Here is a 17,799-nt window from a genome sequence, read left to right on the forward strand (position 1 = left end):
GTTTAGAGTGACATTTTTGGTTTGAAAAAGCTCCTAGGTATTTGTGGAGGTTGTACATGAGCTGAACTCCCATGATAGAAGCTAGAATTCTCCTATTTCGCCTGTGAACATTGGGACTAAAGAGAATTGACATTTTTTTTTTATGTTTATGCTTACAATTTGGCTTGACCAACTGCTGAACAAATCTAAGCAGTCCTTTATCTCAGTGAGTTCTTTTAGGTTATGTTTGGTTTGAAGGAAAAAGGTAGGGAAAAGAAGGAAAAAACAGGAAAACCAATCCAAGGGTTGTAAAGGTTTTCCTACTTTGAGTAAAACCAATCCAAATATATATGTTGAGACCAATGAAAGGATATTGTACAAGACAAAGTTGCAAAGTTGAACACGTTCTTTTATGGCTCCCACCCTGCCAACAAGTCCAAGAAAACAAATAGCAACATAAATTTGTTCACCAAAAATCCTCATGGCATTATTAAGAGTAAAATGTCTGGACATGGTGCTCTAGCAGTGCCACAAATGAGTACTATTCACCACAAATTTCCCTTTGGTGTTGTCAAGTACCACTTTTCAAATCATGTCAACTTTTATGGATGTTTGGCAACCCTAAACCCTACCCAAACTTGATCTTGATGTTATAACTGTCTTGGAGTATTGTTATTGTCTGTTCACTCAAGTACATTAACTTAGGAATGTCAATTGGTCAGGTTTTGGTCAGGATTTGCCTCAATTACGGGTGCAATTAGGGCCAAATTGGATTGGGGTTTTACAATGGATAAATGGGTCCAGCCCAAAGACCTAAACCTGAATCATTATAAAATGCTATCTCAAACCAACCTGAACTGCACCCTGCCTCAACCTAAACTCAATTTGACCTAACTAAATAAATAGAAGATATCAAATTTATTCCAACTCATTCTATTATAGTATTTTTATATTGAACCAAGTTTATATTTGCAAATATTTCAATATCCTGACCTGATAGGATCGGACCAATGTGGATTAATCACTTAACTCGACCAATTGATATTCTGAAACCTATGAATTAAATAAAAAGTAAATCAACAAAAGATTAGTTGATTTAAGGGGTAATCTGAGTTTAGTCCACCCCATAATTCATAATGTGATTGTACAGTTCAGTGTCAAGGGGAAGATTTCAATTTATGGGGATGTTGTTTATAGGGGGTGGGGATAAATACATTTAGGTTTTGTTTGGTTTGAAGGAAAAGGTAGGGAAAGGTAGGGAAGTCTATACAAGGTTTCCCTACCTTTCCTTTCCTTTTCCTACTTTTTCTTTCAAACCAAACACAACCTTACGGAATTAATAAATAAATCCTTAGGTGGACTGAACTCTAAAAAGTCCTTGATTTAGGTGGCGTTCGCTAGCATGTAAATATTGTGGACGGGACCATTTTGGTCCTGTCTACGGTAAGATATGGCGTTCTGCTATGTATGGGCGGTCCCCATCCATAAAATATCGTTGACATGGATGGGCCACACCCTAATTTATCATCCATAGTATTTTCTTATGGATGGTCCACATTATGGTGTAGATAGTTTGTGGGAAGGTTTTAGTGTAATGCACTTAGGTTACATTGGTCCAATTACTCTCATTTTATTTAATCTTTTAATAAAATATTTTATCAATAAAATAATAATTTTTAATGTTAATTCTAGCACAAGTCCGATGGTTCTCCTTCTCAACTCTTTTTTCATTATTTAAATATTAAAATTTAAATATTTTTATTAATAAAATATTAATTTTTTAATTATTTTAAAATGCAATTATTGTTTACATATTTATGCCTTTTTTTTCAATTTATTTACCATATAAAATGCAAAAATTAGGCATTTATGATCGACTGTGTAGATCTCCCATAAAATGTATATGAGATACGTGGAATCAAAAAGTGTGGTGTGGACCACCACACCTACAGAACACCAATGGATGTAGACTAGTCCGATATACACAATCTATCCACAGCTCAAGACAGCTATGGACTGTGGTGTGGTGTGGATTGGTCCCAGCCAGAGGGTGTGGTGTAGACCAATCTACAACTACCAGTTTTTCATCCACACTATAAAATACCCCCTAAATGGTGTCCTCAAAGCCATTCAGGATACCTATAGTTATTAGATGGACTAGTTAGGGTGCATTCTTTTTTTTTTTTTTGGGATTTTGAGAGGGGGAAAGTTGGTGAATAGGATTTTGGTTCTCATTGACCAAGAATCCCATGTTCTTTTTTCAGCTTTATGTGGAATTAGGGAAAGTTTATTTTCTTAGGTACCACTTACCCAGGAAAGTGATGTTCATATAGGAGATGGGTAAATAACTTTCCCACATAGGGGGAAAATTGACAACACTTGAATGGTACAAAAATGTCCCTTTTAATAATGACTTTCTATAGCTAAAATAGTCATTACCTTATTTACCTGGAAAATAAAAGAACATGGGTAAATGCACTTACCCGGGTAAATGTTTCCTAGAAAAAACTTACCCAGGTAATTGTATTTATTTTGAATAAGTAACTTGCCGAAAAGTGAATCAATCCATGATACCATCGTGTTATAAAAATTAAAAAAAAATAATACAAAAAAGTTGAAAACCCTATGGTCTGACAGTATAAGTCAATAGGCTATTAATTGAATAAATAGATTTTCAATAATGGATTCGACCATGATACCGATAAAAAGAGAAAAAAACACTACAATACCGGAAAAACTTAGATCGTTACACCAATGAAGTGATATCATAGAAATGGTAATCGATTAGGTGGTATTTATCAAAATTTACGGAGGTGATTGGTCAAAGTCCTTCCGCGGTAGATTTTCTTTTTTATAATACAGTGGTTTAAAGATTAATCCAAACTGAATTTATAATCAGATTACTGGTCTAATTGATTAGGTTAAGCGATTGACAAATGGAAAACACTGGTTAGTAGGGGTGCAATCAAGAACTTCTGTATGTCTTGATTCGGTTTGACTAAAATACTATTAGGCTCTAGTTCAATTTGAATTTAATTTCTTAATTGAAACTTAGTTCAATTAAGTATTCGATAAATTTAAATTTAATTCTAAAAAATATTTTTATATTTTATAAATATAATATATTTTATATTATATAATATATGCATGCATATATTACTTGAATCAAACTTGCAAACTTTCGAACTAAACCTATTATTATTTAAGCTTGAGTTAAAATAACTAATTAAACTTATATCAAAATTTGAACTTGAGTAGAATCAAAGTCGGACCAAATCTAATCGAAATTTTGAACCCAAGCTAGTCGATTAAAGCTCAGTTCAATTACAATCATGGATTTTAAAACTGACCCAGTGGTCGAACCGGTCAGGGGTCCGATTACTGGGTCAAATGGTTTGACCGTTCGAATTGAACATTCAAAACTGTTCGAACAATTAACCGTCCGATTCAACGATTCACTGACCAAAATCAACGATTTTGGAGGAAAATTAGATTTTTGAAAAAAACGGAACTAATCAAATGACCAGTTCTCAGTTTTTCCGGATCCGATCCGATTTTGAAAACCATGATTACAACCCCTTCATCTTTCAAAAAAAAATTACAACCCTTTGGTCGGTGGGCAAACAGCCTCCCACTAAGTCCAAACATCCATCTTCATGCTTTTGTTTTTTCTTTTCACAAATTTAGATAGACGTTGCAGAAATTTCTCCCCACATGAATCACCTCGTTGTACATCATCTATGAAATGGCCCCATTAATCAATACAATCTGGTTGATAGTTCGTTTGCTTTAGAAATTTGGTAAGAAAACGCTGCCGACAAAGAAAATCTTTATTTATAAAACAAGGAATGCTTCAAATTTGTAATTGTTATTATTTATTTCTCAAGCAGAAACAGAAGGATTAGACAGTCGAATACCAAGCACGTGGATGCCATACAAAAAGGCCAGATGAAAGACGCACGATTACATTTGGGGTCCCGCACTCGCAGCAAGAGTTCAGTTTTGGCTTAACGATCAGAGCCCAGAGGGTTTAAAACAGTCTAATCACGTTTAATGTACGCTAGCAACGATGTACCCCTAAAATAAAATAGTAATACTACACGAATAAAAAATAAAAAAAGAGGTGGATGGGATATGTATGGAAGGAAAGAAAGAAAGCAAATGAGATCACGCAAAAGGGCATCTGCATCTCCATCATCTCTATGCTTGCACTTAGCTGTCCTTGCGGCGGATCACATGCGCCAACATCGCTTGCCCCTGTATTGATTTGAAGAAGATCCAGGTTTCACGTATCAGTATCATTTTTTGCTTGTGGATATGTATCGCTGCAATGACACGGACGGCTGCGATTAGTTTGTTAACCCCCCTAGACCGGATCGTGCCACGATGGAACGGACAACAATCATTCAGTACACGTCAACCATGTGCCGCCTGGGTCCCACCGTGGCCCATCTGTCGTTTGGACTTTTTTATACACTGACTACTGACTACTGACTGGACACTACCCAACCCTTGGCCTTGGTACTTGGTAGGGCTAATTTGATCTGTCCCCCAACCCGACGCGACGACCCTGGGTCATAGCTTAGCGGCGCTCCCGGCTCCCGCTTGGCTGAGCCGCTGACGATACCCAGTAGCTACGGCTCCTTCCTTTTTAACCCAGTTGGCCAGTTCATGAGGAGTTCAACCGCCGGCTCGCTCCTTCTCCTCTCCTAACTTCCTAAGCAATGTCGATACTTCATACTTTAAATCCACAAGAAAGAAAGACATTTTCATTGGATCCTCGGGGTAGTGATGATTTGTTTGAGGTACGATAACCAATAATGATCGGATTCGTCTGAATGATCCAAATATGATGGTGCTAAAAATATAGTGGCTAGGGACAGATCCCATTTATCACTACTATTATTACTATTTTTTTCTGGGGGGGTTCTATTGTGCAAGTTTGGGCAATGACTGAATGGCCTGGTTTGTTGAGATGGGATTTCGTGAAAAGCAAAAGGCATCCAGCTGCACCTCGGTTGAAAGTATAAGCCATGGGAACACTAAAATACAGCATCCAGTATTGGCTCGATTTTATTTTCAGAAGATATCTGATTTCTAGTTTGCTTGCAATACAATCTAATTTGCACCAGTGTAAAAGTATGGGAGGGAAAATGAATTAAGTGCATATTCTAATTTATTTTTCTCCTTTTGCAATGCAGAAGAATAATAACTTGATGAAGCAAAGTAAAATTCAACATAAATTTACACATTTTTATTTATTGTCCTAAACATTTGTATTAATGTAAATGAAATTGCACATCAAACGAACAAAGCATATATTAATTTGACATTGTTAAGTAGTGACTTCTGCAACCAAAGGATTATATTTATCATCCCAAAGTTTGGAAGGTTTTAAAATCCTCGTGTCGTCCTATCCAGCTATCTCCAGGTCGACCAATACGATATTAGTCATATTGTATTAAAATTTTAAATGGGTAAAAGATTTTAAACATACCCCGAGTTTTAGGAAATTGACTCAAACATACCTTCAGTTTTCTCACAGGACTTAAAATATAACCTTCTCTCCGCTATCATTAATGGCATTAACAAAAACACAATATTATCTCTCTGTTACAGAACACTAGCCAGCTTTTCCATTTGTCCACAGCATCTTCTGTTGATGATAACGCCCGTCTGCAACATTTTGTTTCTTTCCTCTCTTCTTCATTGGCATTTCTCTGCAACTTTGGCCATGGTTGAGAGAGTGAGTACTAAAGAACATTTTGCCTGCAATATCTCTACATCATTCTCACTTCTTGGAAACTTTATTGTCACCACTACTAACAATAACAAAGCTCTCAAAGCAATCATACATTGGAGAATACGAGTATGAACCATAAAATCTTTATCATCAACCAACAATTTTGGCCCTTCGAAGTAGGGAATAGTAGTAAGAGGTCTCAACCTTAGTGATGAGAAGCTAATAGCTCATAGTCATAGCCAAAGATTATTCTTTGTAAAACACCTCTGAGTTCGAGGTTTTTAGTTCACTGTTGTGAAAATTAAAATATCCCATGGACGGAGATAGAGATTCCCATTTGAATGTGTGGAGTCGACTCGATTCAACTTCTTTCTTCTCCACCTCCCATGCCCAAAGACTTTTTCGAAATCTCTAAAAATCCAAAGAAGTTGTTTGTTACCATCTAGGTTTTGGGTTTCAATGATTAACACATTTCCTTTGTTCTTAATTCAGGCCTTCTATTTGCAATCCAAACTATAAAGTCCATATGGTCTCTAGTCCTCAACCAAAACCATATGAAAAATCTAAAATCTTTGTATTTTTCATCTGGGTTTGGCGAGTAATTAATGTCATTTTCCCAAATCTGTGAAGTACCTGTCAATTACCAACCAAAGTTCCATCAAAAAGCTCCTAACCAGAGATTTCCTGATTCTTATGGATGGAATTTATGGACTCTTCAACAGGGAGCTGAGAACTCTGCCCAGTTTATTCTCGTTGGGTCCAAGTCCTGAAAGGAGACAAAAAGAAAAAGAGCTATTAGCCCATTCTAGCAAATACCATATATAAGACATAATCACGTGGGAGGAAAGAAAAAGGGCAAAGTGGGGCTTTTTCAAATATTAAATTAATCATGTGACAGGGGAGGGTCAGGGTATGTTTAAGTCTAATGGGCTTAGCCAATAAGGTATATTATAATTTCTCTGCAATATTATGTTTTTATACATGCAGTCTACTCTGACTTGCAAAAATAGGAAACACTCGGATGGTGGATGTGGGTCATCGTTACAAATACAACCATATTTGTTGTATATATTGCCTAAGTCATATCATTTGAATCGGACAACCCAAGATTCAAGAAGCATGTCCAGCAAATTGACGCTGGTTTGCCAAACCCACCATTTGTCCATTTGATGCAAAAGTAACTAACAATACATTTGTAGTGGTTTTGGTAGGTAGGGAACTAATATTATAAAAATAACAAGTTAAAAGAGTACCATAACTTTACTTTTTTTTTTTTTTTATGTTTATGTCATTTACCTTGTTTTTTCTAATTTTATACATTTGGTTTTCTAATTAAATAAATCAACAATGCAACTTAAGTAGGCTGATCATACTGCATATGTATTAAGTTTCAATATATTAAGATTTAATTCCATCAAAAGCTATAGAATAATGATCATGCTCTTCAAAAGTGCCTTTTCTTTGGGTATTTTGCCCCACTCCAGCCAACTCTATATCACCCACACTTATTCAATTTCTTACTTGTATTTGTATTTATTGCTGGCGTGGAACAAAATGATTCATCCCTCCACTCTTAAAGCAGCTATCAAGTTCACTATTTTTTTTTTTATTCAAAAAAATTTCTTCTAATCCAATCTCCTTATATTTTCTAACTTTGCTCTTTTCTATATATAATCATACCTTTTTTTTTTACCCCAAATACAATTGTATTTGCTTGTTTATTTATGTTATGTTCCCTTTTTTCCCTCGTAGGCCATTACAAAAAGGCTATCCAAATTATAATGCTTCTTTTCAGGCTATCCAAATTATAATGCTTCTATGTCCAATAGTCGATCAGATAGGTGTGGAAAAAAGAGGTGTTGCTTGGCAAGTCTTTTTAGAAAGATTTTCTAGAAGATTTGACAGCCAAAAGATGTAATAGGTTTTTACAAAAAGACCTTGAAAGCCCACAGACTGTTTAGTTGAAGGTGCATCTTTCTATGTATATTTCTGCACGAAGATGAAACAGAAAAAGGGTGAGAAGCTCATTTCTAAATTCCTGAAATAAACTTGAATTTAACTTCTGGTGTCTTTTTTGGAGTACAATCTTTCTGCGACTAAATCTTCACCCAACCAAACCTAAAAAGACGAAAACACAGACTACTAAACTTCTAAACAACCAACAGGCAGAAAGATGTGCCAAACGAGGCTTCATTCAATGGAGAAATTGAAAGCTCAGTATGTAAGTGATAGATGAAGGGAAATGGATGTCATAGAGTGTGAGGATTTTGACAAAAGCAGTAGTAAGATGGCCAACGGGATGCGAAACAAACCGGTTCAACCTGATCCGGCCCATCTCTTTCAATGGATGGAATCATGGAATGGTGTAAACTCACATCACGCTGAGTCTCTCTAACTCGACTTAACCCCACAAAGAAAAGCGAACAGCGGGAGCTGCACTTAAATTCTAACCCCAGTTAAGTTGACGTCAAGCTCAGCCGGTGCCGCGGCCGCGCGGCCCGCGCCAGAAAAGTCTATGCGCGTGAACAAAGAACTAGACTTTCTTTTGTTTTGGCTTAACTTATTTTATTTTTTTTTCACATTATGTATGTCGTCCTGATGATGGAGTATCGAGTGTGAGAGTTGCTGTTAGATCCCTTTTACGAGTAACATACGCTAAAATCTGCAGACGGTCTCCGACTTCTCTAAACCAAATTTAGCTCAAATCTTAACTTCTGGGGTTGTTTTCTTGTTAATTTGATTGGTACAAGACGGCACACATACAGACACAGCGCGAGACGGAGAGAGAGAGATCTTAGTTAGCCATGGAAGACGAGAAGGGGACGCTGGTTCAGAAGCTAATTGACATCGTTAATGAGATTTCTGCAATCTCGGACTACAGATGGGCAATTAAGAAGCAGTACTGTAACCTTGCGAGGCGATTGAAGCTCTTGACTCCGATGTTTGAAGAGATCAAAGAGAGCAAAGACCCCATCCCTGATGAGAATGTAAAAGCCCTAATTTCTTTGAAGGAAGCTTTGGAATCAGCCAAGGAGATGCTCAGATTTGGTGGCGAAGGGAGCAAAGTTTTTTTGGTGCGTATTATCGGTTTCCTTCACCCAATACTTTTTTTTTTTTTTTTCTTTTGAATTTCGTAATCTCCTTTTGGTTTCATGGACGGATCTTTTCACGATCTCCTTTTGAGCACTTGTTATTTTAGTTGTTAGGGGATTCTCTCTCTGACGTTCGGCCTATAATTCCAGCTTAGGTGTTGTTTTCTTTTTTTTGTAACTTCTTTCACTTGCTGCGCCCACGGTCTACATACGTTACAGTTAGCGATTGTTTATAGATGGACTTGATTCTTTTGTTTTCCTTCCTCAATTTCTCCTCGGAACTTATGGATTTAGTCTCCCTCTCTCTCTCTCTCCATTCACTAGTGTTGAAGTTGGTTGCGACTTTGCAGCTTCAAATAATCCTTTGTATTAAGCTTCAAGTGCAGGTTGAAAATACCGTCTAGGGCATGGACATATTTATAAAACATTGATAGGGAGAACAAAGCGTAGTTTGATGCAAATATGCCATTCCTGGAATGAAATTTCTCTCTTTCCTTCTGCATTTTACTTTTTTTTTTTTCATTTAGATTTCTTACTTCTGCCGCGGTTGTTGTAGATTTCTTACTTTTAACGTAATCGTTGACAAGGTCTTGCGCCGGCCCCGGGTGGGGGGTCCTTTTATCACTTTTTCGAGTTACAACTAACCGTCTGGCCTTATCTGTCCGCCCATTACTGAACTAGTTGGAATCTACGTATAGGAAGAACCATCGTCCAAGTTACTGCTTTTTTTTTTATAGTACAAGATGAGCGATGCATTGGGTTTTCTTTTCCAGTTTGGATTGATCATTCAGCCAGAGGACACAGCTGCATAACTTAATCCATCGGAATGGTACCAAAACATATATGAAGTTGACGTTGGGCTAGCTCTGGTGTAATGATCAAGTAACCATTAACTTAGTTTTCATATGGAATTGGTGAAAGGAAGTCTAAATCTCTTTGAAGGACGACTTTATCTTCTGCTTTCCAAAACAACTGCTTAATAAAGTTCAGGAACGCGTGGCGTGTTCAAGGAAATGAGTTGAGATAAAATTGTATTTCAAAATTTCTGGTACACCAGATAGATGAAACATATGGGTTCATATTTTAACAACGGGCATGACACCGAATAGAACAGAATGGCAGAAAAGGATTCATGTAGCCCATATGGTTGAAACAAGGCTTAGATGATAATATAGGTCTGCCAGAAAGATCAGACATATGAGTTCAAGTGTCAAAGTTACGTGCTAAAGCTGTCTTTCTTTGTTCCTGATTCCTCCCAAAAGCACCAAATGGAGGGGAAGTCATTACTACATTAAGACTTCACATGCTCACAGCACTTCCTTGCAACCATGGACATGCTTTGATCCTGTTGCTGATCCAAAAAAAAAAAAAGAAGAAAGAAAATATATTTGGAATTAGGGCTGCAACTTGGGTTGGGTTAGTCTGAACCCAACCCTAAAAAGTCAGGTTGGGTTGACGTTCAGGTTAGGTTAGGGTTGAAAAGTATTAACCTGACTTAACTTCGGGTTGGGTTAGGGTTGAGTCTTTAGCCAAGCCAACCTGAACCTGACTTCATATTTATATGTACAACTTTTAAATAAACATGTATTTATGCAAGTACCATATATGCATGTTTTTTTTTTTTTTTGTATTTAACAAAGCACACTAACTTTTTCAACATAGGTGGAATTAGTGGGACTCTTATCCACGTCTCTGCTGGGACTTCCCAGCTAACATGCCAACCGAGCCACCACTCAGTTGGCCCATTCAATGTTATATGCAACTATGCATGATGCATCTATAAATATTATCATCTTTAGCCAACCTGACTTAGCTTCATCTATGTATGTATGTTTTTATTATTTATTTATTTATTGTAGAAATGTATGTATCTACATGTATGATTGTTTATAAGTATGTCAACGGTTATAAGTTAGGAAAAATTTCTCTAAAGTATGATTATTATGTCATTTTATATATAATTGTGTTAAAATTAAAGTGACCTCAACCCTTAATTGTAGAAAAAAAGAACATTTGACAGATGGAAGTAGGGAAGTTGGGCCAACTTGAACCAAGCCCTATCGCAACCCAATCCGAAAACTTTGCATAGGATTAGGGTTGAGCTCAACTCAACCTGACTTGAACCCCTCCCTATTTGAGATCACTGGGATATATTTTTATTTTTTATCAGTAACAGAGCAGAGATGCTTTATTGTGGTAAATTTCAAAGGCAAGTAGGCAACCCCTTCCCATCTCCCAGTGGGGTAACTTTCCCACCTGGGGGAAGTTTCCAACACTTGGACGGGACAAAATTGCTCCCATCTCCCAGGTGGGTAAGTAACTTTCCCACCTGGGGCAAGTTGTCAACACTTATGGGACAAAATTGCCCCTTTTAATAATGGCTTTTTATGGCTAAAATTGGTCATTGTCTTATTTACATGGGAAATAAAAGAACATGGGTAAATGCACTTACCTGGGTAAGTATTTCCTTGGGGATTTACCCGATTAAGTAATTTCCCGAAAAGAGAATGGGTTCTAAAGTATATGTTAGTTTCACAGGTATAAAGTGACTTTAATGGATCGGGATGTGTATATTTCAATTGTTTCTTTTCTTTCTGCATACTAACAAATGATACAATGAAGAGATTCCTTAGATTCATTAGTTTCCGGTGAAGGACCATACCGTCCCATTTCATCTTTACCTTTTCAATTTCACATCTAGCTATTTAGCCATTTGACAACATCAAACATGTTCATGTTATTAATTTTCATTTGACTGGATTTCCTTTCCCTATGGAACTGTGGAAATGTGGATCAAATCTTTGGGATGAGGGTATAGGTAGCTGGATCTATTGTAAACATTCATTTAACGTATCATTACAATTTCAAGCTACCAGTAAAAGAACTGTAGATCTGATCCTTAAGTGTTTAGTGGAGATGTAAAACTTGTATCTCAATTGGATCTGTAGATGTCTTGAAGGTATTTTATTTGTTAGGTCAGATTGTATTAACATCATAGCAACAATCTAGAATATCACTTGATTGAGCTACAGCAATGATGACTGACCTACATATCTACATGCTTAGGATAAGTGGGTGAATGGTGTTTGGAATGAAGGATACATATGTTTCCATATGTTGTGGCTTCCAACTGATGATTTTTGGGCCCTTTATAGATGTTACATTATCATGTTATCAAACTAATATAGTGGGTCTGCACCATGCACCGCCAAAGGTGTAGACGTTCATCGCACATGACATGATGATCATACAATGAATGAATCTGTAATTTGTGATTGTCTTTAAATTCTAAAAGTAAAATATTGTGGGTGATCTAGGGGGAAGTATAGATTGAACTGCTAAATGTGCAATGCTGCTTATTTTGGCCATTGAGATATCCTACATGGGACCATGGAATGTTGGATTGCGGTCGAGTGTCTATAGGCTACAATTTTAATTATGAGATGAGCTAATTCTATACAGTTGCCAAATGATCATGTTCTTCTGTGAGCAAATTTTACATCTTATGGAATGATTTGGACATGAAGGATTAAACAAGTTATAATTGAATTATTGATTTTTTGGCATTTTGGAGTATTCTTTACCATAATATCATCTCTGATACTTCATCTATCTTGATCAAAGTGCATCATTTTTTTTTTGGAAATGAATTATCTCTGGCATGGCTTGCCTATTATGGACATGCAGGTAGGTGTATAAGCATGGGTGGGTGTGATTTTTTTCTTTTTCTTGGGGGGTGGGGGGAGGGGGCAGGGGTTGATGGGGGAATACATCCTCACACAGGCATGCTCTTGTAATCCGATCATGTGCATGAGAATTCGGATCTTACATAATTTATTGTTGTATTCCAAGCTAATCACTCCCTGTCCACTTGAAGGTTCTAGAGAGGGAGAAAATAATGAACAAATTCCAGGAGGTGACAACTCAACTGGAACAAGCTTTGAGTGGAATTTCCTTTGATAAACTTGACATATCAGATGAAGTTAAAGAACAGGTAGAGGTCCATCCTTAAAACTATGCTGTCTCTCTTTGTCCAAATGTTATATCATCAATTTCTAGTACCATTCAATGAATTCTTGAACCTTGGTTTCGTGGAAGTGACAGTATTACGGCTGCAACTTGGGTCGGCCCAAGTTAGCATTTTACACTGCTTTGGGCTTGGGCTTCGGGCCAAGGCCATTCAAATTTTGACAAAGCCACAACCCGAGCCCGCCCAAGTTGCATCCCCAGACAGTATATAAGAGAAGGTCCTAGTTTTATTTGTCCTTTCTGTTTCATCCCTACAAAACTTTCTTCCCAGGTTGAGCTTGTCATTGCTCAGTTCAAACGAGCTAAAGGACGGGTAGATGCACCTGATGTTGAACTGTATGAGGATCTTTTATCTGTTTACAACAAGAACAGTGATGCAGATACAGACCCAGCGGCCTTAAAGAGATTGACAGATAAGTTACAGCTGGTGAGCATAGCTGACCTCAAGCAAGAATCACTAGCTTTGCATGAGATGGTAGTTGCAAGTGGTGGAGATCCTGGAGAGAGCATTGAAAAGATGTCAATGCTGCTCAAGAAAATCAAGGATTTTGTGCAGACTCAAAACCCTGATATGGGTGCTCCTGCAAATGAGAAGACTGAAATCCCAGTCATACCAGAGGATTTCCGCTGTCCGATATCACTAGAATTAATGAAAGATCCTGTCATAGTGTCAACAGGGCAGGTATATATTCCAATTCATAATCCACTTCAAATGCACCGCAGAATTCTTTTTTAATTTCTGTTCCTTTTCTTTTTCTTCTGCATCAAATGACATTCATTTTTGAAGAAATTGTTAGGATAAAACTGTTACTCTGTACAGGAGAAATGCAGTATTTGATGCCCAACTATTTGATACTATATTAGGAATTTCCTATTGGAAACTTGATTGCTTCGGGTTATCACAGTGGGTTTACATCCAGGAAAAAAAAATTATCTATTTTGGATGTTTACTATCCTTGATGTAAACTTGTTATCTAGGAGTCCTTGTGGGGACCATTCAATGTTAGGTCTGCATTTTTTGTGTTGCACATACATCACAGGGTGGAAAGTGTTTAGTTTTCTTTGTATCCTTACTTCACTCTTATATTTTGTACACTAAGGTTCATTTTACTCTTCTTATTGTAGACATATGAACGAGCATGCATTGAGAAATGGCTTGAAGCAGGGCATGTCACATGTCCAAAGACACAACAGAAACTTTCAAGTACTGCCCTTACACCAAACTATGTTTTACGTAGCCTCATAGCCCAGTGGTGTGAAGCCAATGGGATGGAACCCCCTAAAAGACTGAGCAATTCACGACCTAGTAAGGCTGCATCTACCTGCTCTCCTGCTGAACTTGCCAAGATTGATATTCTCCTTCGGAAATTAACATCTGTCAATATTGAAGACCAGCGTTCAGCTGCTGGTGAGTTGCGCCTTCTTGCCAAGCGTAACGCTGACAATCGTGTGTGCATTGCTGAGGCTGGTGCTATCCCCTTCCTTGTTGGTCTTCTCTCAACTACTGACCCACAGACCCAGGAGCATGCTGTCACTGCACTGCTCAATCTTTCCATCTGTGAGGATAATAAAGGTAGCATCATATCCTCTGGGGCTGTACCTGGTATTGTGCATGTTCTCAAGAAGGGGAGCATGGAGGCACGGGAAAATGCAGCTGCTACACTCTTTAGCCTGTCAGTGGTAGATGAGAACAAGGTGACAATTGGTGCATTTGGGGCAATCCCAGCACTTGTAACACTGCTGGGCGAAGGTAGCCAGCGGGGGAAGAAGGATGCAGCAACAGCACTCTTCAACTTGTGCATATACCAAGGGAACAAGGGAAGGGCAGTGAGGGCTGGAGTAGTCCCCACGCTAATGAGACTGCTCACAGAACCTGGAGGTGGAATGGTAGATGAGGCATTGGCCATACTAGCAATATTGGCAAGTCACGCTGAGGGGAAGGCTGCAATTGGAGCTGCAGAAGCTGTGCCAGTCCTAGTGGAGGTGATTGGAAATGGATCACCCAGGAACAGAGAAAATGCAGCTGCAGTGCTGGTGCATCTGTGTTCTGGGGACCCAAAACATCTTGCAGAGGCCCAGGAGCTTGGAGTGATGGGTCCATTGTTGGACCTTGCACAAAATGGCACAGACAGGGGCAAGCGGAAAGCTGCACAATTGATCGATCGTATGAACAGGTTTGTTGAGCAGCAGAAGCAGGTTCAGGTGCAAGCTGAAGCCCAGGCTCAGTCTCAGACCCAGATCCAGCATTCAGAATCACCATCTACAGTAGGAAGCATTGATAGATAAGTGCTTTTTGTTGTGTTTTTTCTCTTCTTTTGTCTTGTTGGCTTGGTTTTTTGGTTCATTTGAAAAGAGACGGGGTTTTTCTTGATTAGGGATGGGGGGTGGAAGAGCACCTGCCCATCTGTTGCTAAGTTATTCATTTGTTTATGTGGGTTGTGGCCCCTCATACGTTAAAGGGATGAAGATGTGAAGAGCCATCCGAAGAAAAGGAAGAGAGTCCAACATGTTAGACATAAATGTGTAATTTACAAATTTATAATGTACTACTGTAAAACATCCTCAATTTTTTGGAAGGAAATATATCTTTTAATCCACTAAAAGAAACATTTTCTTTTCTCATTGGCATTGAACTGTGGTTGAAAGTTGAATCCAATCGTTGTATTCAGAATTTGCCACTTGAACGTAACAGTGAAAGTGTGCTCATTCAAATAAATGGTGATTCAGAACCACTGTAGTTTTATCTAATTTTGCTTGGGGATAAAAGGGAGTGGAGGCCTGTGCTACTGAATGTGTGGAACGTATTTGTGCAGTGCGACAATGAATGACATTAGTCAAAGCAATGGCACTACTGACTACATTAAGATTAATTGGACTACGACAGATAGATTAGCTAGCACCTTATGTGATGTTTTTTCTTTAGGTGAACATTCGAGTCTGGCTGGATGTGTGAGAGAATTTGAGCCCACTCGTGCCAACCAGATCAGGCCTGCTCAAGCACCAAGGCGCGCGCGCTATGACTCGGTGAGAGACCGCATCTCAGTGCAATATTTTAGGGACCTTCACTTACCAAGTCTAACACTTTACACTTGTCTGAGTGGAAACCCAAACCTTCTGCATTGGGAACTTGAATATGGGTAAATTGGAGGAGAGCAAGTGATTAGTGAAAACTGAAAACCATGATGCATGCGAAAAATGGTTGAGGGAGGTAAATAAAATGAGAGATGATTTTGATGGTTGTAGTATTGGGTGAAGAGATAAAACTTACGCTGGCGGTCTTGGATGTGGGAGAAGGAGAGACGAGTGGATGAATGGCTGTCGCATGTTTCAAATATGGTGTTGGTGTTCTGCTTTGAAGTTTAAAGTTTGAACCGGTCTGTCAGTCGGTCATTAATCACTATGTCAAAAAATAACATATAATCATACCATTTTTAAGCATTTAAGTAATGTGCCGTATTTATTTCCAAAAAACTTATCCTGTATTCGAATAATCGGAGGAAGAACAAACCGTATTACATCTGTTTTACAAGCTGAATTATATGCTATTTTGCAGGCATTATCAGAAAATTTTCAATGGGGGATCAATGAAGTCTATATATATTCGGATGCTCAACAAGTTATCAACGCTCTCAATCAGAGGACTAAACTAGCCTGGTCCTGCCATTGGCTTTTGTCGATGATCAATTTACTAGTTTCTGATTATAGAGTCATGTTTATTTTAATTATGTAAATAGAAAATATAACTGCTCAGCCCACAAGGTATCCTAACTAGCAAAGAACCATTGTCAATCATGTTTTTCTCTAACTAACTGTCACGAAGGGATACCTAAAGTGGAAGACTTGATCTCTTTCTCCTTGTTTAATATAATGAATCCTTCAAAAAAATAAAAGTAATGTGCACATTATTCCTAAGTTTAGAAGCTTTTTGTCTACCGTCACCGACACGGACTCGGTTTTTTAGCATCACTTATACGTCTCTATATGATGGCATGTCTTAGACGTGGGACACAGAGTGTTATAGATAATGCCCTTTATCAGTAGGTCCCATGTCCTCACACCGTAGATAACCAAGAACGGAGGAGAATCTAATGCTTGGGGATACTTTGCTTTTTCCTCGTTCACTTTCAATTACATCCGCATTGTAAATAGGGATGACAATTTTTTTCATCACCCCGATTTCTGTGAGGATCTATTCCAAATGGGGCGGGGATGGGGACAATTTTCTTCCCACGGGGTTAGGGGTGGGGAAATTTTCATGCCCATTGATGGGATGGGGTGGGGTGGGGATGGGGAGAGCACTCCCCACTCTGTGGGATCCCCGCTAATATATGTATACATGTACGCATGCATACATATATATATATATATATACATGTGTCTATATATTAATATTTTTAAAAATAATATACTTAAATATGTTTGAATCTTTTCTAATATGATTGTAATTTTTATATTTTTAATAAAATAAAAATAAAAACAAAATGGTTGACATCATAAAAAATCACAGGGAGTGGGGATCCCCGCGGGGATGGGGATGGGGCTAACCTTGTCCCTGTTAGTGGGGACGGGGACAGGGATGAGAGAGGCTCCCCGTGCCCACCCCGCCCCGTTGCCATTCTTACATGCAAATCTGGAAAATTTGGCATATGAGAGTTGCTTGGATGTTGAAGCCAACCTGAGATGACGGTTTGTAATCGTTGTATTCAACATATTTCAGAGCACTCTAATTCTTGCATTTACTACTAATTATCCAGCTACGAGATGAAATTAGTGCCCCACATGCACATATCGACATACATTGGGAACATCTCCTATACTTATCATGGGGAGATGTTCCCAATACAAGGGTGGGAGGTGCAGGTGCAGTGGGGCGTCAATCTAGTCTCCCTACTTTGTACTCCGGATTTGGCAGTTTTTTAGAAATTATAGACTTATAATGTCTCTACCCACTCTTCA

The 17,799-nt window shown here is 38.2% G+C and overlaps 1 protein-coding gene across 1 annotated transcript; it reads left to right on the forward strand.

Annotated features, from left to right (window-relative positions):
* The first annotated feature begins 8,191 nt into the window (after positions 1-8,191).
* LOC104594561 (U-box domain-containing protein 13-like) lies at positions 8,192-15,450 on the forward strand. Its single transcript, XM_010254897.3, has 4 exons — positions 8,192-8,796; positions 12,692-12,808; positions 13,115-13,525; positions 13,969-15,450. The coding sequence occupies exons 1-4, from the start codon at positions 8,527-8,529 to the stop codon at positions 15,127-15,129; spliced, it is 1,959 nt and encodes a 652-aa protein (XP_010253199.1). The 5' UTR covers positions 8,192-8,526; the 3' UTR covers positions 15,130-15,450.
* The last annotated feature ends 2,349 nt before the right edge of the window (positions 15,451-17,799 follow it).

Source organism: Nelumbo nucifera, chromosome 2 (assembly GCF_055504915.1).
Source record: "Nelumbo nucifera cultivar China Antique chromosome 2, China Antique-T2T, whole genome shotgun sequence".
Classification (NCBI taxonomy): Eukaryota; Viridiplantae; Streptophyta; class Magnoliopsida; order Proteales; family Nelumbonaceae; genus Nelumbo; species Nelumbo nucifera.

Excerpts from the sequence above, each read along its gene's own strand:
- LOC104594561 (XM_010254897.3), top strand. The coding sequence starts at position 8,527 with ATGGAAGACGAGAAGGGGACGCTGGTTCAGAAGCTAATTGACATCGTT. Across the intron at positions 12,809-13,114 it reads CAGATGAAGTTAAAGAACAG|GTTGAGCTTGTCATTGCTCA; the intron begins GTAGAGGTCCAT and ends CTTTCTTCCCAG. Across the intron at positions 13,526-13,968 it reads TCATAGTGTCAACAGGGCAG|ACATATGAACGAGCATGCAT; the intron begins GTATATATTCCA and ends TTCTTATTGTAG.